This window comes from Oncorhynchus keta, chromosome 28 (assembly GCF_023373465.1).
Source record: "Oncorhynchus keta strain PuntledgeMale-10-30-2019 chromosome 28, Oket_V2, whole genome shotgun sequence".
Lineage (NCBI taxonomy): Eukaryota > Metazoa > Chordata > Actinopteri > Salmoniformes > Salmonidae > Oncorhynchus > Oncorhynchus keta.
Genome location: NC_068448.1, coordinates 34,788,073 through 34,815,652, shown reverse-complemented (window position 1 = coordinate 34,815,652; position 27,580 = coordinate 34,788,073). Strand labels below are relative to the sequence as shown.

Genomic DNA, 27,580 nt, shown 5'->3' with positions numbered 1-27,580 from the left:
CAAGATATGCTCTACTCCGTTCCTCAAGATGACTAATTGCCGTGGCAACATGTACAAGTATTTAATGAGTTCCGATTCACATTAAGAAATAGTTGGCAAGATATTTTTTTCAAAGCAGGCTGGCTATGAATCACAAGGAAGTCCATCGTCACAGCCTATCAGAGCAAAGGCTCGAACAACACTGAGATGGTGTCATACGGTCGAGTGAATATTTATTCAGTCCGCATTTATTTGGGGGGTTTAGTCAAAAATACCATGCTTGAAAATGCTTGAAAAGCTACAATCAAGGCAGACATACACCGAAGTTCTGAGAAACGTTTCTGAAAGAAAATTTGACAAGAAGTTTAGGTACAATCATGTGTGCGGGAGTTCTATATATTTTTGTTTTATTGTACCCCAGAGAACCTCCAGCAGGTTTTTCAGAGAGCAGGCGAGGCAGAGTATAGTGAACCAGGGCAAGGTGCCCGTGAATGCTCTTCCAGCTACTAAGCAGCCAGGTAGCCGACCCAAATTAGTCCAATGACGTCTTGAGGGAGGCAACCCCCCCACGGGTGTGTGAGTGTGTGAGTGAGTGAGTGAGTGAGTGAGTGAGTGAGTGAGTGAGTGAGTGAGTGAGTGAGTGAGTGAGTGTGTGTGTGTGTTTGTGTGTGCGTGCATGTGTCTGCATCCGTGCACATGTTTGTGCATATATACATACAGATCTTAACACATATTAGGTTGGGTTGGCGCTCCCCCTTGGGTTATGCCGTGGCGGAGAACTTTGTGGGCTATACTCGGCCTTGTCTCAGGATGGTAAGTTGGTGGTTGAAGTTATCCCTCTAGTGGTGTGGGGGCTGTGCTCTGGCAAAGTGGGCGGGGTTATATCCTGCCCGTTTGGCCCTGTCCGGGGGTATCATCAGATGGGGCCACAATGTCACCTGACCCCTCCTGTCTCAGCCTCCAGTATTTGTGCTGCAGTAGTTTATGTGTCGGGGGGCTAGGGTCAGTCTTTTATATCTGGAGTATTTCTCCTGTCTTATCCAGTGTCCTGTGTGAATTTAAGTATGCTCTCTCTAATTCTCTCTTTCTTTCATTCTCTCTCTCAGTGGACCTGAGCCCTAGGACCATGCCTCAGGACTACCTGGCATGATGACTCCTTGCTGTCCCCAGTCCACCTGGCCGTGCTGCTGCTCCAGTTTCAACTGTTCTGCCTGCGGCTATGGAACCCTGACCTGTTCACCGGACGTGCTACCTGTCCCAGACCTGCTGTTTTCAACACTCTAGAGACAGCAGGAGCGGTAGAGATTCTCTCAATGATCGGCTATGAAAAGCCAACTGACATTTACTCCTGGGGTGCTGACTTGTTGCACCCTCGACAACTACTGTGATTATTATTATTTGACCATGCTGGTCATTTATGAACATTTGAACATCTTGGCCATGTTCTGTTATAATCTCCACCCGGCACAGCCAGAAGAGGACTGGCCACCCCTCATAGCCTGGTTTTGGGGTTTTTCAGAGCAACCATGCTTCTACACCTGCATTGCTTGCTGTTTGGTGTTTTAGGCTGGGTTTCTGTACAGCACTTTGATATATCAGCTGATGTAAGAAGGGCTATATAAATACATTTGATTTGATTAAGTCCTTATGATTCCAGGTTCATTATATGTATCACTACACTCACCGTTGTTCGGCATAGAATATCCACATTTGTATGATACTGTATGTGTATGGAATTGGAGGACCCATGCAAAGGTAGCAGTGTGCAGTAGTGAATCCCCAGGCGCTAGCCGGCTAGCAGGGTTGTCACAGTGAACCAACAGTCTCCCCGACACACTTCCTTCCCCACTGCGATAACTAGTGATGAATTAAACCCCCTGGCATTGTTCTTTTTACACAACTCACCAACCAATGTTCATAACTCAGGCTGGGAAGAGAGGATTATAGGAAGAATGGAGGAGAACAAGAGAGGGCAAGGGAAGAGTTTAAGATACAGAGACACCAGTCCATGTACACAATACTATCGCCCCCTTCAACAGTAATACTCAATCAAATGAACTAAAACCATTTAATTGTCCTGCACATGGAGACGTTTTTAACTGCCATACAAGATTTTAACAGGAATTCCGAAAGGTATTGTTTAATTGTGAGTAAAATCCCCAGTAATCATATTTCTGTTTAATAAATGAGCATGCTTGTGGTCTCTCAGCTGAGCAGTGAAGAGACATTCCCATTCAAGTCAATTGGAGTCCATTTCTATGGCGAGGCCTCTATGAGGGAGGGTGACATCACCATTTCAACTCGCCCGGCGGAATGCTTGTTGTCACTTTCAGAGGCACCTTTCTCCCACTCACACACACGCACACGCACACGCACACACACACACACACACACACACACACACACACGCATGTATTCCTCTCCCTCCCACACACACAGATCCACCTCACACACACACGAGCTGGCAGAAATAACTGAATAACAAAGTGGCAGCAGAGTCCATTCAAAACAATGCTGACACACGACCAAAGCATTCCAGGCTGGCGCAGAGGAGTCTGTGTCAACGGGTGTGTGCCTCGCCACTGCCAGAGTGTACACACGCGCACACACACACACACACCACCCACACACGGTGAGTAAACTTTGATCGAAACTTCAGGCAATGAAAAATAAAGACTTGTTCCATTGAATAGCCAAAATATTAATGCAGGACAATGAAGACAAATTTTCACCATGTAACAGACTTTGTCTTTCAGTTCACTAAGATTTTGGGAACTGGCTGTGACTGCGAGTGGAAAGTCTGACCTACAGAACACTGCCAAAAGCATGATGGAACATATTCCTTCAGGGAGAGTTCATTGCTACTGTAGCTTCCAGGCAAGGAAACAGCAGGAGCATGTGTGTTCGAGGGGTGGATGGGGACATAGCAACACACTCACATGCTCTCAACACAGCCACACCATAAACAAAGCCAAGATAGGGCAAACACACACACATTCTGCAGCATGGGCAGCCATTCAAACAGTACTTGGAAACAATAACCCTCAGCAACCCTCACAACCCCCCCTTGCACCAGAGTGAGAGATCCATTGCCAAGCTTGGGGAATGTATTGAACCAGCTAGAGTGCCAACACTACCCCTCCAAAGTGCACCACTCCTGCTCTCCAGGGTTCAAATGGAGGGGTTAATTATTTAACACTGAGGGGACCTACTGAAGCACAGAGGGAGATGTGAGTGGACATCAAACAGTGGACGCTCCTCTCTCTGGTCCATCCCATTTGTAGCCAACTGTCAACCTTCCTTCTCCCCCTCAAACACCAACATTACACACACATACTATAAATCCTCAAAGGCACAGACACTCTCTCTTAAACTGCGAGTCAAGGCTTTTTCACCCATATAAGCACATAAGCACACACAAACACACACACGTGAAGCAGCATACACATGAGACAGTTACCATGGTGGTGGTGGTGGTGGTGGCGGATGTGTTGTTGGTGGTGGTTCTCTATTGGGGGGTCACGCTCCCGGTCTGCAGCCCCCAGCTCGGCCAGCCTGCGGCTGGTGGCCGTCAGCTCAGAGCGCAGGTTGGTCACCTCCTGGCTGGCCGACTGGACTGCTCCTTCGATCCTCTGGGCCAGCTGCTTGTCGTCATCCATCATTTTCAGGATTTTGGCCTGAGGAGGGAATCCAAACAGGAGGGTGTCATGCTGTTGTCAAGTTGACCATGTCCAGGAACAAAATGAAACTGTATCGTGTTTTCAGTTGTATTCCTCCGCACTGCTTTACTAGACTATTTTCTTAAGAAAAAACTGCGAGTAAAATCCTTCAGAAGCAGTGTGTCCTTCTCCTCAAATTAGCTAAGGGGAAATGTTCTGTGTAACTGTTATCCTCTGTGGTGCATGTGCGAGTGTGACTGTGTGTGAGAGAGAGAGAGAGAGAGAGAGAGAGAGAGAGAGAGAGAGTTCTTTAACAGAATGAGATAGAGAGTGTGTGTGTGTGTGTGTGAGAGAGAGAGAGAGAGCAACAGAGAGAGGAAGAGAAAGAGTGTGTCTGTGAGAGAGAGAGAGAGAGAGAGAGAGAGAGAGAGAGAGAGAGCAGGCACTCCCTCTGTGAAATGTGCTCTCTGCAGCTGACTGCTGAAAGGACACAGAGCACTGGGAGATGACAAGCACCTTTTTAAATGGACTGTACCAAGTCCAGGGAAACCATGGGGGTAGTGCTGCTGCATGGACTTTTGGTGTCAGCCGCATGGACTTTTCCCTTAGGAGGTTTTAACTTGTGGTCTTTGACAGCATAGAAAAGCAGAATTCACATCTGCTACGGCCTAAATCCTTGTGAGTGAATCTGGTGAGAGAATAATTTATTGGAGAAGGAAAAATAAATATAGGGTGGACAACAAAGAGCGTTGCATAGTCACCACTTCCCAAATGAATTCTCCTTACTCAGGCTGAGGCTTTGTCTGGTGTAGCTTGCAGCTGGCTTTTGTCCTGCAGTGTTAATGTGTCAGTGTCACAATCCTCTGGATCTCATGTGTTAGTGGCTGAGTGAGCATGACTAGAAGCGTATTAATTGGGGCAAAATATAGAATGTGTTCGATAGAAATGTACTGTGTAAATCTGACATGATTATTTTCTAATAAATAATAACTAAAAAAAAAAAAAAAAGTTCCATTAAATATTGATCTCTAAAGGACAGAGAAACATGTACTGTTACGATACATTTCTATAAGAAAGATCCATAGGACTGTTTTCCTGGAGAAGCCTCTGCTCTCTCGCTTTCCCCCACTTCCTTATATTCTTCTCTTCGCCTCGCCACACTCTACCCCTAATTTCTTCCGTTCATTTAAGCGAGGAATAAAATACTACAAATACAGGAAACAGCTGCAATGACTAAACACCTGCTTTGAGGTCTGAGGGTAATTGATCATGTTGAAAAGAACAAAAATCAGCATGTTTTCCCTTCCAATGAAACAGAGTTCGTACATACAGTACAGTGCATCACACATTTGATCAACATATCTGCAGCAAATGAAAGAAAATTATAAAAATGGTTACATGTTTACTTTCACTGTATTTTGGAAGATGTTAAATGACCAAGCTTGACTGGCAGGTTAAAGCTGTCAGGCTGGCTGTGTAATGAAAATCCCCAGCACATACAGTGGCAAAGTGGTTTCCGCACACGCACACGCACACACGCACACGCACACGCACACACACACACACACACACACACACACACACATTCAAGGTCATGGTCAATTTAAATGGTTTCCTTCTTTTTTCATCAACGCTCCATTTCCTCTCTGTTTGAGTAGTACCAGGGCCACCTGAACACACTACGCACTGTGTGTGTGTGTGTGTGTGTGTGTGTGTGTGTGTGTGTGTGTGTGTGTGTGTGTGTGTGTGTGTGTGTGTGTGTGTGTGTGTGTGTGTGTGTGTGTTTGTGTGTGTGTGTCCACTGCAGAGTGTTACCACAGCAGGCCACCTCATTACCAACAACACAACATTTGTCACATTTTCCCCAAGTTTGCAATTGCACACTCCACGTCATGGATATAAAGGCATCCCAGCTAGCATATTTGGTTCCCTGGATGTTCTGGAATGTTGAGTGGGGAATTATATGGCATTTGACAAATAAGAGATGATCTGCTTCCAATCCACACATAAGTAGTAAATTCCTTGAATGGGCTGTCATAGTAGGCAATTTCTCACAACAAGCTACAGTATTCATACAGTAGTCAAATAAAACACAGTGGCACCGCAATAGCGTCCATTGGTTACTGTCTACTGGGGTTCATAATGTCAACTCTGACCCTTTTCCGGCTGTGTCATAAGTGGAACTCATCCAATGTGTAGAAGTACAACAGCTGTGGTATCAATATTTACATTTACATTTAAGTCATTTAGCAGACGCTCTTATCCAGAGCGACTTACAAATTGGTGCATTCACCTTATGACATCCAGTGGAACAGCCACTTTACAATAGTGCATCTAAATCTTTTAAGGGGGGGGGGGGATTACTTTATCCTATCCTAGGTATTCCTTAAAGAGGTGGGGTTTCAGGTGTCTCCGGAAGGTGGTGATTGACTCCGCTGTCCTGGCGTCGTGAGGGAGTGTGTTCCACCATTGGGGAGCCAGAGCAGCGAACAGTTTTGACTGGGCTGAGCGGGAACTGTACTTCCTCAGTGGTAGGGAGGCGAGCAGGCCAGAGGTGGATGAACGCAGTGCCCTTGTTTGGGTGTAGGGACTGATCAGAGCCTGGAGGTACTGAGGTGCCGTTCCCCTCACAGCTCCGTAGGCAAGCACCATGGTCTTGTAGCGGATGCGAGCTTCAACTGGAAGCCAGTGGAGAGAGCGGAGGAGCGGGGTGACGTGAGAGAACTTGGGAAGGTTGAACACCAGACGGGCTGCGGCGTTCTGGATGAGTTGTAGGGGTTTAATGGCACAGGCAGGGAGCCCAGCCAACAGCGAGTTGCAGTAATCCAGACGGGAGATGACAAGTGCCTGGATTAGGACCTGCGCCGCTTCCTGTGTGAGGCAGGGTCGTACTCTGCGGATGTTGTAGAGCATGAACCTACAGGAACGGGCTACCGCCTTGATGTTAGTTGAGAATGACAGGGTGTTGTCCAGGATCACGCCAAGGTTCTTAGCGCTCTGGGAGGAGGACACAATGGAGTTGTCAACCGTGATGGCGAGATCATGGAACGGGCAGTCCTTCCCCGGGAGGAAGAGCAGCTCCGTCTTGCCGAGGTTCAGCTTGAGGTGGTGATCCGTCATCCACACTGATATGTCTGCCAGACATGCAGAGATGCGATTCACCACCTGGTCATCAGAAGGAGGAAAGGAGAAGATTAATTGTGTGTCGTCTGCATAGCAATGATAGGAGAGACCATGTGAGGTTATGACAGAGCCAAGTGACTTGGTGTATAGCGAGAATAGGAGAGGGCCTAGAACAGAGCCCTGGGGGACACCAGTGGTGAGAGCGCGTGGTGAGGAGACAGATTCTCGCCACGCCACCTGGTAGGAGCGACCTGTCAGGTAGGACGCAATCCAAGCGTGGGCCGCGCCGGAGATGCCCAACTCGGAGAGGGTGGAGAGGAGGATCTGATGGTTCACAGTATCGAAGGCAGCCGATAGGTCTAGAAGGATGAGAGCAGAGGAGAGAGAGTTAGCTTTAGCGGTGCGGAGCGCCTCCGTGATACAGAGAAGAGCAGTCTCAGTTGAATGACTAGTCTTGAAACCTGACTGATTTGGATCAAGAAGGTCATTCTGAGAGAGATAGCGGGAGAGCTGGCCAAGGACGGCACGTTCAAGAGTTTTGGAGAGAAAAGAAAGAAGGGATACTGGTCTGTAGTTGTTGACATCGGAGGGATCGAGTGTAGGTTTTTTCAGAAGGGGTGCAACTCTCGCTCTCTTGAAGACGGAAGGGATGTAGCCAGCGGTCAGGGATGAGTTGATGAGCGAGGTGAGGTAAGGGAGAAGGTCTCCGGAAATGGTCTGGAGAAGAGAGGAGGGGATAGGGTCGAGCGGGCAGGTTGTTGGGCGGCCAATTTCATCTGGAGAGAGAGGGAAGAAAGAGGTCAGAGCACCGGGTAGGGCAGTGTGAGCAGAACCAGCGGTGTCGTTTGACTTAGCAAACGAGGATCGGATGTCGTCGACCTTCTTTTCAAAATGGTTGACGAAGTCATCTGCAGAGAGGGAGGAGGGGGGGAGGGGGAGGAGGATTCAGGAGGGAGGAGAAGGTGGCAAAGAGCTTCCTAGGGTTAGAGGCAGATGCTTGGAATTTAGAGTGGTAGAAAGTGGCTTTAGCAGCAGAGACAGAGGAGGAAAATGTAGAGAGGAGGGAGCGAAAGGATGCCAGGTCCGCAGGGAGGCGAGTTTTCCTCCATTTCCGCTCGGCTGCCCGGAGCCCTGTTCTGTGAGCTCGCAATGAGTCGTCGAGCCACGGAGCGGGAGGGGAGGACCGAGCCGGCCTGGAAGATAGGGGACATAGAGAGTCAAAGGATGCAGAAAGGGAGGAGAGGAGGGTTGAGGAGGCAGAATCAGGAGATAGGTTGGAGAAGGTTTGAGCAGAGGGAAGAGATGATAGGATGGAAGAGGAGAGCGTAGCGGGGGAGAGAGAGCGAAGGTTGGGACGGCGCGATACCATCCGAGTAGGGGCAGTGTGGGAAGTGTTGGATGAGAGCGAGAGGGAAAAGGATACAAGGTAGTGGTCGGAGACTTGGAGGGGAGTTGCAATGAGGTTAGTGGAAGAACAGCATCTAGTAAAGATGAGGTCGAGCGTATTGCCTGCCTTGTGAGTAGGGGGGGAAGGTGAGAGGGTGAGGTCAAAAGAGGAAAGGAGTGGAAAGAAGGAGGCAGAGAGGAATGAGTCAAATGTAGACGTGGGGAGGTTAAAGTCGCCCAGAACTGTGAGAGGTGAGCCGTCCTCAGGAAAGGAGCTTATCAAGACATCAAGCTCATTGATGAACTCTCCGAGGGGACCTGGAGGGCGATAAATGATAAGGATGTTAAGCTTGAAAGGGCTGGTAACTGTGACAGCATGAAATTCAAAGGAGGCGATAGACAGATGGGTAAGGGGAGAAAGAGAGAATGACCACTTGGGAGAGATGAGGATCCCGGTGCCACCACCCCGCTGACCAGAAGCTCTCGGGTGTGCGAGAACACGTGGGCGGACGAAGAGAGAGCAGTAGGAGTAGCAGTGTTATCTGTGGTGATCCATGTTTCCGTCAGTGCCAAGAAGTCGAGGGACTGGAGGGAGGCATAGGCTGAGATGAACTCTGCCTTGTTGGCCGCAGATCGGCAGTTCCAGAGGCTACCGGAGACCTGGAACTCCACGTGGGTCGTGCGCGCTGGGACCACCAGATTAGGGTGGCCGCGGCCACGCGGTGTGGAGCGTTTGTATGGTCTGTGCAGAGAGGAGGTAACAGGGATAGACAGACACATAGTTGACAGGCTACAGAAGAGGCTACGCTAATGCAAGGAGATTGGAATGACAAGTGGACTACACGTCTCGAATGTTCAGAAAGTTAAGCTTACGTAGCAAGAATCTTATTGACTAAAATTATTAAAATGATACAGTACTGCTGAAGTAGGCTAGCTGGCAGTGGCTGCGTTGTTGACTTTGTAGACTAGCTGGCAGTGGCTGCGTTGTTGACACTACACTAATCAAGTCGTTCCGTTGAGTGTAATAGTTTCTACAGTGCTGCTATTCGGGGGCTAGCTAGCTAGCTAGCAGTGTTGATTACGTTACGTTGCGTTAAAAGAACGACAATAGCTGGCTAGCTAACCTAGAAAATCGCTCTAGACTACACAATTATCTTTGATACACAGACGGCTATGTAGCTAGCTATGTAGCTAGCTACGATCAAACAAATCAAACCGTTGTGCTGTAATGAAATGAAATGAAAATGTGATACTACCTGTGGAGCGAAGCGGAATGCGACCGGGTTGTTGAGTGCGGAAGTTCTATTCAGTAGACGTTGGCTAGCTGTTGGCTAGCTAGCAGCGTCTCCTATGTTAAGGACGACAAATAGCTGGCTAGCTAACCTCGGTAAATTAAGATAATCACTCTAAGACTACACGCTCTAAACTACACAATTATCTTGGATACGAAGACAGCAAAGACAACTATGTAGCTAGCTAACACTACACTAATCAAGTCGTTCAGTTGAGTGTAATAGTTTCTACAGTGCTGCTATTCGGTAGACGGTGGACGTTTGCTAGCTGGCTAGCTGCTGGGCAGATAGCAGTGTAGACTATGTTAGGACGACGAAATACGAAGTTGCAATAGAAGTGCTGACTGTTTCACTTTGTTGTCCTCTTTCTTTTCCTTTTTCTTCTGTCCTTCTTTTGTCCTTATTTTGTCTTCCTTTCTTCTGTTAACTAGATATTTTTTGTTGTTATTCTTTGTAAGCTAGCTAGCTTCTTCCAGGAGAGTCCCTAGCAACTGCTTAGCAACAAGTAAACAATTCTGCTAGCAATTCAGCTAGCTAAGATAACTGTACAATTTTATGAAAAATAGTTAATTTTTCAAAAGCCTGTCTTTTTGGCTTGTTCCTTGTTTTGTCTTCTATTGAGTCTTGCAGTTTTCTCTTGATTTTTTCGATGTACTTCACTCTAAAAAAACATTTAAATCTCAATATATACAGGAGCTCATTTTTCAGCAGCTGCTCAATTTAGAACTCCGGAACACATATAACACAAATATCATACAGTTGAAGTCGGAAATTGACATACACTTTGGTTCGAGTCATTAAACCTCATTTTTCAACCACTCCACAAATTTCTTGTTAACAGACTATAGTTTTGGCAAGTCGGTTAGGACAAGTCATTAGGGGTAGGGTTAGGGTTAGTCCTAGACCCTAGTCATTTTTCCAACAATTGTTTACAGACAGATTATTTCACTTATAATTCAATGTATCACAATTCCAGTGGGTCAGAAGTTTACATACACTAAGTTGACTGTGCTTTTAAACAGCTTGGAAAATTCCAGAAAATTATGTAATGGCTTTAGAAGCTTCTGATTGACATAATTTGCTAATTGACATAATTTGAGTCAATTGGAGGTGTACCTGTGGATGTATTTCAAGGTCTATCTTCAAACTCAGTGAATCTTTGCTTGACATCATAGGAAAATCAAAAGAAATCAGCCAAGACCTCAGAAAAAAATGGTAGACCTCCACAAGTCTGGTTCATCCTTGGGAGCAATTTCCAAAAGGCCTGAAGGTACCACGTCCGTCTGTACAAACAATAGCACGCAAGTATAAACACCATGGGACAACACAGCCGTCATACTGCTCAGGAAGGAGATGCGTTCTGTCTCCTAGAGATGAACGTACTTTGGTGCGAAAAGTGCAAATCAATCCCAGAACAACAGCAAAGGACCTTGTGAAGATGCTGGAGGAAACAGGTACAAAAGTATCTATATCCACAGTAAAATTAGTCCTATATCCACATAACCTGAAAGGCCACTCAGCAAAGAAGAAGTCACTGCTCCAAAACTGCCATGAAAAAGCCAGACTACGGTTTCCAACTGCACATAGGGACAAAGATCGTACTTTTTGTAGAAATTACCTCTGGTCGGATGAAACAAAAATAGAACTGTTTGGCCCATAATGACCATTGTTATGTTTGGAGGAAAAAGGGGGAGGCTTGCAAGCTGAAGAATACCATTCCAACCGTGAAGCACGGGGGTGGCAGCATCATGTTGTGGGGGTGCTTTGCTGTAGGAGGGACTTGTGCACTTCACAAAATAGATAGCATCATGATGAGGGAAAGTTATGTGTACATATGGAAGCAACCTCTCAAGACATCAGTCAGGAAGTTAAAGCAAGGAGGCCTACAAACCTGACTCAGTTACACCAGCTCTGTCAGGTGGAATGGGCCAGAGACTTATTGTAGGACGCTTGTGGAAGGCTACCAGAAACATTTGACCCAAGTTAAACAGTTTAAAGGCAATGCTACCAAATACTAATTGAGTGAATGTAAACTTCTGACCCACTGGGAATGTGATTAAATAAGTAAAAGCTGAAATAAATAATTCTCTCTACTATTATTCTGATGTTTCACATTCTTAAAATAAAGTGGTCATCCTAACTCACCTAAAACAGGGATTTTTTTTTACGAGGATTAAATGTCAGGAATTGTGAAAAACTGAGTTTAAATATATTTGGTTAAGGTGTATGTAAACTTCCGACTTCAACTGTATACCCTGTGAACTTCTGCCTCATGGCATGTGTGTAACAGTATGTTATTATAGAATGTGTGTGTGTATTCACAAAACTTGAGTGACAACAATACACCCCACAGATCGACCCCATATAAACTACAACAACAGACACGCACAGTTACAGTCACAGTCAGACTGCTCATCCATCTGTCCAGTAAGACACACCAGACACCCTCCTTGCTCTGTAAATTAACATACCGCCAGGTGTTATTTATAGATGACCCCCTCAGCCACGTATGACACATTACTCATTATTGAGAGAGACCGAGAAAGAAAGAGAGACGGGGGAGAGAGAGTAGAGAGAAAAAAACATTTGAGAGAGGGGGGAGGGAGAGAGATTAGAGAGGGAGAGAGAGAGAACATTTGAGAGAGAATGAGATAGCGGAGAGGGAGAGAGAGTAGAGAGAGGGAACATTTGAGAGAGAAAGAGAGAGGGGAGGGAGAGGGAGTAGAGAGAGAGAGAAAACATTTGATAGAGAAAGAGAAAGAGAGAGGGGGAGGGAGAGGGATATACTGAGAGGTTTATAAACAATAACCCGACCCAGATGAGTCCGTCCTCATTAATTAGGCTGAAATTCATCTCACGTCCGGTTGGTGTCATGGAGCCTTGGACCCTTCTGGGTAATCAACGTGAGAGCTGGGGGTAGAAAGTGGGGAAATGCACTCGACCCCTGAACCCAATGCAGAACAGACATCCCCCTGGGGGGATCCGAAGTGGTCTGATTGGGGACACTGGAGCAGAGCTGGACACAGCGGCTGAATAGGATCAGTAACTGGGCGGCGTGCGGGGGTTGTCATTAGCACATGAATAGAGTTAAGGAGGTATAAGTGCAGTGCAGTGGAGTGGAGGTTGGAACGAAGGCTGCCTCTGTCCTGCCCTACTAGTCTTGTCAGCCGTACAGACAGGGGCTCAATGTGGGCAGTGGACCACAGCTCTGACTCACCAAACATGCACATTGTTCAGAGGACACCTATAACCTTATAGCTGAGACACTGGCTCCATTTAATTATTATTATATGGAAGACATGTACAGATGTTTCTGTGTCCTGCAAAACTGTTATAGGGTTTAAAATGAAGCATGGAGAGCCAAGGTCCAGCCGGGTCCAACATCAGATAGCCCAACTTACAGTGGCAAAGCTATCCTGAGTTACGGTTGGGCATTCACATGTGGAAATGTTGTTTTGATTAAAAAACAAATACTTGCCATGTTTACTTTTAGGACAAGCCTCGGCAATGCTTGTTTCGCAGTGGACATGCTTCCAAGCACATACAGTGAGTGGACTGCGGCAATCCCTCATTTAGAGTCTACCTTTAGAAGGAAGAAAACTAAGCCGTCCCGCAAGCTGTAATGGTGAAATTGTGTTTCTACTCAAGACTGGGTAGTCTGGGCATTACAGTCAAGGTCGAGGCTGAGGAGGGAATTGAACCTGAATGTAAAGATATGCACAGGCCACTGATTTCTCACACGTACAGTTCAGGGATGTTCAACACCTCTGCAATGCAGCCTCTTCCTGAACTGCAAAAAAATCACCTGCACTTTAATCTTATCTGAAAATTCAACTTACTGCTTTTGAAAAAAAAATACCACACAGCCATTGCTTGTGACAGGAAATATATCTATATTCAAAGCTGAGCAATTGCCATCGGACTCCAGAGGAGGAAATTGTGGACAAACTACAGTTTGCACTATTTACATTTTTTTGGGTCGCTGGATGTTGTCTTCTCTACTGTCATCTTACCTTAGCAAAAATAGCGACACACAAAAAAAGAGAATGAGAGAGAGAGCAGGAGAGAGGGAGAAAGACCTTAAGAACAGGAAAGAGGTTTTCTACCGTCTTTTTTAATGTACGGTGCATTCAGAAAGTATTCAGACCCCTTGACTTTTTCCACATTTTGTTACGTTACAGCCTTATCCTAAAATGGATTATATAAAAAACAATCTACACATAAAACCCCATAATGACAAAGTGAAAACTTATTCAGACCCTTTGCTATGAGACATCGAAATTGAGCTCAGGCGCATCCTGTTTCGATTGAACATCCTTGAGATGTTTCTACAACTTGATTGGAGTCCACCTGTGGTAAATTCAATTGATTGGACACGATTTAGAAAGGCACATGCCTGTCTATATAAGGTCCCACAGTTGACACTGCATGTCAGTGCAAAAACCAAGCCATGAGGTCGAAGGAATTGTTCGTAGAGCTCCGAGACAGTATTGTGTTGAGGCACAGATCTGGGGAAGGGTACCAAAAGGGTTCCTGAAGCATTGAAGGTCCCCCAAAACACAGTGGCCTCCATCATTCTTGAATGGATGAAGTTTGGAACCACTAAGACTCTTCCTAGAGCTGGCGTCCTGGCAAAACTGAACAATCGGGGGAGAAGGGCCTTGGTCACTGAGGTGACCAAGAACCCGATGGTCACTCTGACAGAGCTCCAGAGATCCTCTGTGGAGATGGGAGAACCTTCCAGAAGGACAATCATCTCTGCAGCACTCCACAAATCAGGATGGCCAGACGGAAGCCACTCCTCAGTAAAAGACACATGACTGCCTGCTTGGAGTTGGTCAAAAGGCACCTAAAGGACTCTCAGACCATGAGCAACAAGATTCTCTGGTCTGATGAAACCAAGATTGAACTCTTTGGCCTGAATGCCAAGCGTCACATGTGGAGGAAACCTGGCACCATCCCCACGATGAAGCATGGTGGTGGCAGCATCATGCTGTAGGGATGTTTTTCAGTGGCAGACTGGGAGACTTGTCAGGATTAAGGGAAAGATGAACGGAGCAAAGTACAGAGAGTTCCTTGATGAAAACCTGCTTCAGAGAGCTCAGGATCTCAGACTAGAGCCAAGGTTCACCTTCCAATAGGACAGCAATCCTTAGCACGCAGCAAAGACAACGCAGGAGTGGCTTTGGGACAAGTCTCTGAATGTCCTTGAGTGGCCCAGCCAGGGCCCAGACTTGAACCCGATCGAACATCTCTGAGAGACCTGAAAGAGGTCTGAAAATAGATGTGCAGCATCGCTCCCCATTTTAACCTGACAGAGCTTGAGAGGATATGCAGAGAAGAATGGGAGAAACTCCCCAAATACAGGTGTGCCAAGCTTGTAGCGTCATACCCAAGAAGACTTGAGTCTGTAATCTCTGCCAAAGGTGCTTCAACAAAGTATAGAGCAAAGGGTCTGAATACTTATGTAAATGTGATATTTCTGTTTTTATTTTATTTACTTTTACAAAAATGTATCAAATATATCCGTTTTTGCGGTGTCATTATGTGTGTAATTTGATTTGGGGAAAAAAACATTTAATAGGTTTTAGAATAGGGCTGTAACGTAACAAAATGTGGAAAAAGTCAAGGGGTCTGAGTACTTTCCGAATGCACTGTATGTATTCATCATGCTCGTCCTCTGCCATGTTGATTATATAAAATAAAATTGACTTAAGTACAGAATTACCACGAAAATTGTGTGTTATTTTCATTTCATTATTATTTAACGTTCCGCTGGTTTTGCTTCCTGGCATTTAATCTACATATTCTGCATTTAATTACTAATGATATAGAAAAATCAACAACAGCATGCTCAGTTGTTCATGGCTCTATATTAACGAATATGAAGCATTAACAAAATGCAGCCTAACGAGCTTAACTTGGTGTGAGTAAGCAATTATGCTTCAATACTGTTGAAATAAATAGGCAGCATTGAGGGCCATAGATAAATAGGCAGTATTAGTAAATCCCTCATAGGTCTTATTGAAATGGAAAATGTTAAATTGTTTTGGAATAAAGAATGAAACAGATGATAAAAATAAATGATCTAATCTTCAAAGTTATAATAAGCAAGGGCTAATTCTCTCAAATCTGTCAATGGAATTGAACAACTTTCACATTCACTGGTTTGCTTGTTGTTGGGGAGTAGCGTACTACATGTAGTTCAACTAGTAATTTAACTACATATTGTAGTAGTTTGGTGGCGGTTGAACTACATTTAAATCTTGGTCGTGTTTTCAGTAGTTATTTACTTTTTTTTGCCATGTAGCGGTGTAGCTGGAACTACAAACAACAATTTTTTTGGCTAAAATTAAATGAAATATGGGTGGCAGAAATATAAATATAATAGGCAGTAATTTCCTTTATTTTCCAGCATAGGACCTGCCTAATTCTCACTTGAAACATAGTTATTATGAATGACAGGCTAAATAACACATTCTGTTGACATCTGACTCCAAAGTGTTCTGTCTTGCAACTTGTAGTCTATGACATTTCAGATTTAGGTATGATACTTTATCACGAAGTAGTTTCGATGTAGTGAACCGCATTTTTCAAAGTAACTTTACTTAATTAAACTATATTTTTCTAAAGAATAGCTTTTGTGTAGCTTCTTCTTACAGTGTGAAGTAATTGGTAGCATGGTAAACTATATTTAGAGTAATTCAGAGTAACTTCCTAAAACTGGTTAGTAGTTATGGGACGCACTTCCCAAAACTGGTTAGTAGTGATGGGACTCACAGCACCGATGCTTCGAGGCTTGCCTAAAATTTTCAAAGCAGTCTGATCAGATACAAAAATACAAATGCTTGTATCAAATTCCAATTACCATCTGATCAATGACATCTGAAGCTTTGTTTGATCACATGCTTTTTCTTAATGTGTGTTGCAAAATGTGAGATCCCACTGATTTTCAATGTGGAAATCTGGGTAATATTTGCTTCGGGTCGTTAACAATGAGGTTTCAATGAGGTTTCAACCTATATTCACTCACTCAAAAACACAGCCAGAAGTTTGTTGAAATACCAGTGTGTTATCACTGCACTTAAAAGCACAACAAAGTTAAAATGGGAATACGTTGAGACATTTTGTATTTATACAACACTTATGTTATCACTGTGCTAATAGCACAACCAAATTACCTTGATTGCAGTTGAGATTAGGCTACATTAAAAGTACATAGTACAGTGCCAGAAAGTATTCACACTCCTTGACTTTTTCCACATTTTGTTGTGTTACATCCTGAATGTATTACATTGAGATGTTGTGTCACTGATCTACACACAATACCCATATTGTCAAAGTGCAATTATGTTTTTCTATGTTACATTTTTTTTAAATTAAAAATGAAAAGCTGAAATGTCTTCAGTCAAAAAGTATTCCACCCTTTTGTTATGGCCTAAATAAGTCCAGGAGTATAAATGTGCTTAACAAGTCACATAATAAGTTGCATGGACTGTGTGCAATAATAGGGTTTAACATGATTTTTGAATGACTCATCGCTGTACCCCACACATACAATTATCTGTAAGATCCCTCAGTCGAGCAGTGAATTTCAAACACAGATTCATCCACAAAGATCAGGAAGGTTTTCCAAAGCCTTGCAAAGAAGGGCACCTATTGGCATATCCCTTTGAGCATGGTGAAAATATTAATTACAGTTTTGATGGTGTATCAATAAACCCAGTCACTACAAAAGGTACAGGTGTCCTTCCTAACTCCGTTGCTGGAGGGGAAGGAAACTGCTCAGGGATGTCACCATGAGGCCAATTGTAAGGGTTTTCTTCTGGTGAAAGAGAGGCGGACCAAAATGCAGCGTGGTGGTTATTCATGTTTAATTTATAAAGACACTGTACATGAATAAACTAACAAAAACAATAAACGTGTGAAAACCTAAACAGCCCTATCTGGTGCAAACACAGAGAAAGGAACAATCACCCACAAAACCCAACACAAAACAGGCTACCTAAGTATGATTCTCAATCAGAGACAACTAATGACACCTGCCTCTGATTGAGAACCATACTTGGCCGAAACATAGAAATACCCCAAAACATAGAAAAACAAACATAGACTGCCCACCCAACTCACGCCCTGACCATACTAAAATAAATACAAAACAAAGGAAATAAAGGTCAGAACGTGACAGTACCCCCCCTCCCAAGGTGCGGACTCCGGCCGCAAAACCTTAACCTATAGGGGAGGGTCTGGGTGGGCGTCTGTCCGCGGTGGCGGCTGTGGCGCTGGACGTGGACCCCACTCCATAGTTGTCTTAGTCCACCTCCTTAGCGTCCCTTGAGTGGCGACCCTCGCCGCTAACCTTGGCCTAGGAAACCTAACAACGGGCCCCACTGGACTGAGGGGTAGCTCGGGACTGAGGGGAAGCTCGGGACTGAGGAGAAGCTCGGGACTGAGATATAAATTAGATATTTCTGTATTTCAAATTAAGTTGCAAAAATGTCTAAAAACATGTTTTCACTTTGTCATTATGGGCTTTTGTGTGTAGATGGGTGAAAAAAATATGTAATCCATTTTGAATTCAGGCTGTAACACAGCAAAATGTGGAATACCTCAAGGGGTATGAATACTTTCTGAAGGCACTGTACATAGTTTTACAGCTGCACCATTGAGAGCATCTTGACTGGCTGCATCACAGCTTGGTATGGCAACTGCACCGCCCTCGAATGCAAGGCGCTATAGAGGGTGGTGCAGACAACCCATTACATCACTGGGGCCGAGATCCCTGCCATCCAGGAGCTCTATACCAAGCGGTGTCAGAGAAAGGTCCAGAAAATGGTCAAAGATCCCAACCACCCAAGCCATAGACTATTCACTCTGCTACCACACGTCAAGCAGTACCAGAGCGCCAAGTCTGAGACCAAAAGGCACCTGAACAGCACAACCCCCAAGCCATAAGACTGCTGAACAGTTCATAAAATGGCTTCCCACATATACACACACACAAAACACACATGCTTATTGACGCCATACACATACATGCACACACTATCCACGCAGGCTGCTGCTACAACACTGTTATCTATCCTGATTGCCGAGTCACTTTTACCCCAACTTACATGTACATATTGCATCAACCCTGCACATTGACTCAGTACCGTTACTCCTTGAATATACTGTAGCGTTATTACTGTTATTTATTGTGTTACCATTTTCAAATGTATTTGCACATTTTCTTACTTTTTAACTCTGCATTGTTGGGAAAGGGCTCATAAGTAAGCATTTCACGGTAAAGTCCCACACCTCTTGTATTCACCACATGAAGTCAAATGACATTTGACTTGATTTGCAAGTGATCATTGCTGTTCGAGACTTGGCACAGATTATTATAGCAATTCTGAATATCTCCACAGACCTGCGGCCTTTGCATGATATCTTGAACATGCACCACTTTCTATGATTACATTAGAATACATTTATAGTTAGACTGCTATAGGCTAAGCTCAAAATGTGGCCATGGATGTGTTACTCATCCTAAAGCTGAATAAATGCTGTTAGGCCTAGTCTGTAGGATAGCTTTAACTTTAGGATATTAACTGTATTACAAAAGTAATATTGCATTGTGTTTGGTTCTCAATGCAACCAAATATAAAAGTGTGAAGGAAATGTATATTTTGTGCCACTGACTTAGTCTGGCTTCATTCCAGTTTGTCTACAAATTATTAAATCATTGTTGGATTCACGTCGCCATTTTAACCAAGAATCAAAGTTAAAGAGTAGGACTAAATCAAATCAAATGTTATTTACCCAGTCAACCCAACAGAGTTAGCATCATTGTATCTTAATTCCCATCAATGCTTCTTTGGAACTCCTCTTAGTGCAGCCTAGAGTGTATATGATACCACACAGGCGGATGGACATTACAGCTGTACTAAAGATGATGTCTCCCCGTTGGCCGTCTTGCGAATGTGACTTATGGGAACGTTTGGGACTAATGACGACATACCTGACATGTGGGGACATTAGGGCTTTGAGGAAGGGATCGGAGGGAAGGTTTATCCAAGTGGAGTAAGGTGTCCTTGTTGCACTAGGCTAGGGAGACCTTTTATTCCTTAGAATGGGAAGATTGTCTGTGTGTCAACACACGCTTTGTATTTATTGCAGAGCTCAAGGTACAATGGCTGACAGCAAGCAAGGACAGCAGAGACATCAATACCCACTCGGTGGGACTTGTTTGTTGTTAACACCGGTTGCTCTCCTCACTGGGGCAACATTATAGTACATGACCTCTGAGTGAAAAAAAGAGAGAGACCATGGTATGTGGCCAATCAGTCAAATTGAAACTAGCCGGGGGCCTCCCGGGTGGTGCAGTGGTCTAGGGCACTGCATCGCAGCGCTAGCTGTGCCACCAGAGACTCTGGGTTCGCGCTCTGATGTGACCGGGAGGTCCGTGGGGTGACGCACAATTAGCCTAGCATCGTCCGGGTTAGGGAGGGTTTGGCCGGTAGGGATATCCTTGTCTCATCGTGCATGCGGGCCGGGTGCAGTGCATGCTAACCAAGGTCGCCAGGTGCACGGTGTTTCCTCCGACACATTGGTGTGGCTGGCTTCCGGGTTGGATGTGCGCTGTGTTAAGAAGCAGTGCAGCTTGGTTGGGTTGTGTTTCGGAAGCTTTCGACCTTCGTCTCTCCAGAGCCCATACGGGAGTTGTAGCGATGAGAAAAGATAGTAAGTAATTAATAACAATTGAATACCACGAAAATGGGGAGAAAAGGGGGTCAAATAAAAAATAAATAATAATAATAATAATTGAAACGAGCCTACTACTCCAGACAGCCAGCTCTAGGAAGAGTCTTGGTGGTTCCAAACTTCTTCCATTTAAGAATGCTGGAGGCCACTGTGTTCTTGGGGACCTTGAATGCTTCAGACATTCTTTGGTACCCTTCCCCAGATCTGACACAATCCTGTCTCAGAGCTCTATGGACAATTCCTTTGACCTCATGGCTTTTTTGTTTTTGTTGCTCTGGCATGCACTGTCAGCAGTGGGACCTTATAATAGATAGGTGTGTGCCTTTCCAAATTATGTCCAATCAATTGAATTTACTACAGGAGTATTCCAATCAAGTTGTAGAAACATCTCAAGGATCAATGGAAACAGGATGCACCTGAGCTCGATTTCTAGTCTCATAGCAAAGGGTTTGAATACTGATATAAATTCGGTATATCAGTTTTACATTTTTATAAATTTGCTTCACTTTGTCAGTGTTATTTAATCCATATAATTAAGGTTGCAATGTAACAAAATGTGGAAAAAGTCAAGGGGTCTGAATACTTTCTGAATGCACTGTACATTTGTGTGTGATGTATGTGTGTGTGGTTATTGGCAATCACGCAATTGCCTGAGACTATTAAACCCAAATGACCAAATGGCCCTCAGAGTGGATTTCATGGTTGCCGGTTATATTTACAGAGAGGGAAAAAAGTATTTGATCCCCTGCTGATTTTGTACGTTTGCCCACTGAAAAGAAATGATCAGTCTATAATTTTAATGGTAGGTTTATTTGAATAGTGAGCCACAGAATAACAACAACAAAATCCAGAAAAACGCATGTCAAAAATGTTATAAATTGATTTGCATTTTAACGAGGGAAATAAGTATTTGACCCCCTCTCAATCAGAAAGATTTCTGGCTCCCAGGTGTCTTTTATACAAGCAACGAGCTGAGATTAGGAGCACACTCTTAAAGGGAGCTGAGATTACCTGGAGCACACAATCAGATTCCAAACTCTCCACCATGGCCAAGAGAGCTGCTTGTAGACCTAATCTCAGCTTGTTACCTGTATAAAATGATACCTGTCCACAGAAGCAATCAATCAATCAGATTCCAAATCTTAAGGCTCCACCATGGCCAAGACCAAAGAGCTCCCCGTCTGAAGGATGTCAGGGACAAGATTGTAGACCAAAATGGCGCTCTTTGGCATCAACAAGGCTGGAATGGGCTACAAGACCATCGCATCAAAGGGACAGCTTGGTGAGAAGGTGACAACAGTTGGTGCGATTATTCGCAAATGGAAGAAACACAAAATAACTGTCAATCTCCCTCAGCCTACTTATTTCCCTCATTAAAATGCAAATCAATTTATAACATTTTTGACATGCGTTTTTCTGGATTCTTTTGTTGTTATTCTGTCTCTCACTGTTCAAATAAACCTACCATTAAAATTATAGACAGATAATTTCTTTGTCAGTGGGCAAACGTACAAAATCAGCAGGGGATCAAATACTTTTTTCCCTCACCGTGTGTGTGTGTGTGTGTGTGTGTGTGTGTGTGTGTGTGTGTGTGTGTGTGTGTGTGTGTGTGTGTGTGTGTGTGTGTGTGTGTGTGTGTGTGTGTGTGTGTGTGTGTGTGTGTGTGTGTGTGTGTGTGTGTGTGTGTGTGTGTGTGTGTGTTTGTGTGTGTTTGTGTGCGTGTGTTTGTGTCTTCTCTGGCCCGAGAGGCTGTTTTCTCTGCTCAGTATTCAGAGGCCGTAGCACGTAACGATTGAAAGGCCCTCAGTTTGTGCTTGGCCTGACGCTGCCTGGTTGGCAAGTTTTATGCATCCGATAATACTAACAAGACCAACAGTGTCATAGGGATAGAATATTCTATATACACCATTACATGCCAATTTGCTCAGGCAACTAATGAGGTTTTTCAATAGAGTCACAAGAGTTATATCTGTTAAATTAGATCTTGCAAGGTTTTGACAGTGTCCTGAAGAGTTTGTGGTGCATTTCAAATTATATTGCCAAGTTGTATTGGAGAATCAATACAATTCATACAATTGAATCATATAATCATGCATTTCTTCACATTCAGTTGAAGCACCATACCACTGTTATTATGATGATGTACAGTAGAGGTGATAATGACATATGACATACAGTAGCTACTAGTTACATGTAGTAGTGTAATATCCCAATAGGGTCTGCCTCCAACAGATACCTTCTCACTCCACAGACGATGTGAGTCATACGAGTTGAGACAGGATGTGGAATGGTACCAGAGAGGATGGAGTGTTACCGCCACCAACAGCAATGTTGGTGAAATTGCATATAGAATAAATAGATGCTACTTACTAGCTAGCCTCTAGCTAACCGCTACCTAGCTAGCGCTACTAGGTAGACACTATTTTGCCACTAGGCTACTAGCTAGTGACAGCTAAAGGACAAGCAACAGTGGTTGTAATGATTTTTGACATTATTAACATTGTAACGTTGGTTGAACGCGGAACGAGGAAGAGCTTGGTTTTGTTGTTTTGAACAAGTTTGTTGTTTGCTGTTTTGAAAGTGTATCGGAAAGTTCTTAGTAGCTAGCTAACTTTTTAGTTTGGATCCCGCGATGCAGTTGGCATCAGTTGCTGGGACTGCTAGCCTCTGTCCAGTTATACTGCCAACCAAGGACAGGTCTGAGGAGCTATTTGGGCTTGCAGCTAGCCTAGCTGCTAGCTAGCTGCATATCAAGCTAGCAGGGTTAACTTGAGGGCTTGAACGCAGCCCGCTATGCGATTAGCCATTGTGGCTGGAACTGCAGATTGTCTCACGTTTGTGGCTGTCTAGATACCTGCTGTTTGTTGTTTTCAATCTTCAATCTCTGTCTGGAACTGCGAGGAGTAACAGAGTAACTAACCTACGTTGCTAGTTACCTTGATAAAGACCAAAGCCGGCGGGAGTACCGTCCCTATCACAAGTGAAGGATCTTTTAAACTAACAAAAAGAGACAAAGTAGTTGTTACAACAACAAGAAAATAGCTTCAAGTGTTTTGTCTAAATACTGGTGAATTCAACTAATAAACTAATGGACGACCTGACCAGAGAGGTCCAGGACCTGGGGCGGCAGGGTAGCCTAGTGATTAGAGAGTTGGACTAGTAACCGGAAGGTTGCAAGTTCAAACCCCCGAGCTGACAAGGTACAAATCTGTCGTTCAGCCCCTGAACAGGCAGTTAACCCACTGTTCCTAGGCAGTCATTGAAAATAAGAATTTGTTCTTAACTGACTTAGTTAAATAAAGGTGAAAAAAAAGAAGGGAAAAAAAGAACAGTTTGCAGTTCTCCCAGGATCAGCTCGATGAGTTGAAACAGGAGAACAGCAAGATGACAGCAATCTGTAAGTCAATGAGCGAGGACATCAGTTCTGTGTGTGAATCCATGACAACAATGACGGATAAATCTTGAGGGACAATCAAGGTAATATGGTTGTGGATGGAATTGCAGATTCTCCACGAGACCTGGACGGTGAGGGGAATGATCTCTGAGAAGTTGAAGATGGACCACATGAAGATTGAGGTGAAGCGCACCCACTGGACTGGAAAACCCATCACCGGCCCAGGTGACAGGCCCAGGCCAATAGTGGTCAAGTTCCTGAGGTTCAAGGACAAGGTAGCTGTTCTGTAAAGAGCCAAGAACTTGAGAGGAACGTTTTTCTTCATCAATAAGGACTATCCTGAAGCTGTGAGCCAGAAGAGGAAAGAACTGATCCCAGCCATGAAAGTTGCCTGAGTGCGTGGGGACATTGCTTACATCCGATACGACAGGCTCATTGTCCACCCTCCCTCCCAGAAGCCTGGAGGGGATGAGAGAGCCAAGCCTATGCATGCGTAGCTTCAACCCTGCAGCATGCACATACACCAATTGATTAATGAACTGCTGAATGTATTTCTTTGTATCTTGCTTTGTTTGCTCTTTACGGTATTATGTCTATCTCTGATAAGATAGATATATACTGTATGTAGCCTTAGAAATAAGGTTAATGAAATCAATAACTTGCTAACATCAAATAAAATTCATATATTAGCCATTTCTGAGACTCACTTAGATAATTAATTTGATGATACAGCAGGTATACTTTCTTGGGGACCTAAATATTGACTGGTTTTCATCAAGCTGTCGACTCAAGAGGAAGTTTCTTCTTTAACGAGTGCCTGTAATCTGGTTCAGGTTATTAATCAACCTACCAGGGTCTTTTCAAACACTACATGAACAAGATCATCCACATGTATCAATCATCATTTACTAATACTGTAGAACTTTATTCTAAAGCTGTATCCGTACCCATTGGATGCAGTGATCCCAATGTAGTGGCTATATCCAGGAAAGCAAAAATTCCAACAGCTGGGCCTAAAATAGTGTATTAGAGATCATACAAAATATTTTAGTATGACTCTCATGTGGATGATGTTAAAAATATTTGTTGGTCGGATGTGATTAAAGAGGAGTATCCAGACACTGCACTTGATGCATTTATGATTAATGATTTATTATTGATTAACATGTACTTGTTAAGAAACTGACTCTTAGAACTGTTAAGGCTCCATGGATTGATGAGGAATTGAAACACTTTATGGTTGAAAGAGATGGGACAAAAGGAGTGGCTAATAAGTCTGGCAGCACATCTGACTGGTTGTCTTTCTACAAACTGAGAAATTGTGTGACTAAACTCAACATAAAGAAGAAGAAACTGTATTTTGAAGCCAAGATCAATGATGTAAAGAATGATGGTAAAAAAAACTTTGGAGTGCATTAAATTAAATTATGGGCAGAAAGACTAATTCAACTCCATCGTTCATCGAATCAGATGGCTTTTTCAACACAAAACCATTTGATGTTGCCAATTATTTTAATGATTACTTAATTGGCAAAGTGGGCAAACTTAGGCATGAAATGCCAACAACGAACTTTGAGCCATTGTATTCATGCATAAAAAAAAACGAATGATTAAAGAAAAGCACTGCAAGTTTGAATTTTGTAAATTTAATGTGGGAGAGGTGGGAAAATTATCGTTATCGATCAATAATGACAAACCTCCTGGCATTGACAACTTAGATGGAAAGCTACTAAGGATGGTAGCTGACTCTATAGCCACTCATATCTGTCATATCTTTCATCTGAGCCGAGAAGAAAGTCTTTGTCCTCAGGCCTGGAGAGAAGCCATAGTAATTCCGCTACCCAAGAGTGGTAAAGCAGCCTTCAATGGTTCTAACAGCAGACCTATAAGCTTGCTGCCAGCTCTTAGCAAACTGTTGGAAACAATTGTGTTTGACCAAATATATTGCTATTTCTCTGTAAGCAAACAGACTTCCGGCATGCTTATAGAGAAGGGCACTCAACAGCACTGACACAAATTACTAATGATCAGTTAAAAGAAAGTGAAAATAAGAAGATTATGGGAGCTGTACTGTTAGATTTCAGTGCAGCATTTGATATTAATGACTATATATAACCTGTTGTTGAAAAAATGTATGTGTTTTGGCTTTTCAACCTCTGCCAATGGATTCAGAGCTATCTATCTAATAGAACTCAAAGGATTTCCTTTTATGGAAGTTTCTCTAATGTCAAACACGTCAAATGTGGTGTACTGCAGGGCAGCTCTCTAGGCCCTAATTGTTTCCATTATTACCAATGACCTGCCACTGGCATTAAACAAAGCATGTGTGTCCGTTTCTGCTGATGATTCAACCATATACGCATCAGCAACCACATCTAAGGGCGTCACTGAAACCCTAACAAAGTTTTGGAATGGGTGGCCAGTAATAAACTGGTCCTGAACATCTCTAAAACTAAGAGTATTGTATTTGGTACAAATCATTCCCTTTCTAGACCTCAGCTGAATCTGGTAATGAATGGTGTGGCTGTCGAACAAGTTGAGGAGACTAAATTACTTGCTGTTACCTTAGATTGTAAACTGCCATGGTTAAAACATATAGATTCAGTGGTTGTAACGATGGGGAGAAGTCTGTCCGTAATAAAGAGATGCTCTGATTTTTTGACACCACACTCCAAAAGCTGAGCTGTTCTTGTCTATAAAATACCAATACCAAATACCAAATATCCACACTAACATAACGCCCTGGACCAGAGTTATTGCACCGACTGGTATGTACATAGCACACTGACGCCCTGGAACACATCAAGTGTTCAGGTTGCACATGCACATACCAACTGACGTGCAAAAATACCATTTGAGACTCAAGCGCATGCGCATGCGCTTTGCGCTTTGCGTTTCGCAGACCAGGAGGCATCAGCGCGTATAATCTGCAGCTGGCTGCTTCTCTAATATCCAGGGCTTGTATTCATAAAGCATCTCAGGGTACGATCAGGTCCCTCCCCCTCTATTCATAATGATTTAAAAGGCAAAACTGATCCTAGACCAGCACTCTTACTATGAGATGCTTTCTAAATATGAGCCCAGGTCCTTAAAATCCTTTCCGGCAGTCAAATGACCTAGTGGCCCCATGGGTAAAGAAAAGCAGCTGAAAATCCAAACAGTTTTGTTATATTTCAGTGATGTATATATAGTGCAATATTGGGATGGAAACTCAAAATGTAATGCATTACAACTCTGTATCTGACATGGTGTCTTCTTTTTTTAAGCCCATAACCATGTGTGGGGCGTATACTTTTGTTTCAAAGTAGATTTGTTTAAGACTACCATGAAACACTCGGTGTGACCCTGATTTAGCCCATTGCAGTAAAAGGTTAACTAGATTTTGCAATAGGACTGGAAAGCTATACTGTATATTATACTGTGGCTAAATCATAAATCAAGCCCAGATATCCTTCATCAGCGCATGTCAGGGAATGCCATTGTAACAGCTAGAATAGTCCAATCATAATCAATTGTTACTGGTGTCCCAGTCCCAATAGTCCTAACTGGCTTCCTATGACCAGAGATAGGGAAGGAGTTGAGGAAAAGAAGCCCCCTAAATACTGGGAATCAGCTATCATATCACTCTTGACTGTATTCTATTGCTTTGTCTCAAAAATATGCAGATGGCTGCAAAGTAAGCCTTGTTTCTGTAAATGTAAATGTTTCATTACCTCGACTATCACATATCCAAGATGGCGTAGCAGTGCTTTTGTATTTTTATATATTATATATTGTATATATATTTCAATTTTATTTTCAATCTCTTTTCAATACGGAATATTATTTTTCATTTTAGAACACATTCAAGAACCTCCAGAAGCTAACCAGCATTGTTAGCCATTGCTAGCGGATTTGACCTTCTGCACAGATACCAGCGACTAGTGACTTCCGGTGCCGACAGAGATGGCCGCCTCGCTTCGCGTTTTTACGTGTTATTTCTTACATTGGTACCCCAGGTC

The 27,580-nt window shown here is 43.7% G+C and overlaps 1 protein-coding gene across 3 annotated transcripts in view; it reads right to left on the bottom strand.

The window, feature by feature from the left end:
* Window positions 1-4,095, bottom strand: part of LOC118361099 (kazrin-A-like) — a 222,801-nt gene extending 218,706 nt beyond the window's left edge. Inside the window, exon 1 of one of the 3 annotated variants that reach the window (XM_052482877.1) lies at window positions 3,440-4,095. In XM_052482877.1, coding sequence (XP_052338837.1) covers window positions 3,440-3,641 — 202 coding nt within the window. In that variant the 5' untranslated portion in view covers window positions 3,642-4,095. The remainder of the gene's footprint in view (window positions 1-3,439) is intronic. The other 2 variants (XM_052482879.1, XM_052482881.1) reach the window with 2 other exon arrangements.
* Window positions 4,096-27,580: the final 23,485 nt, after the last annotated feature.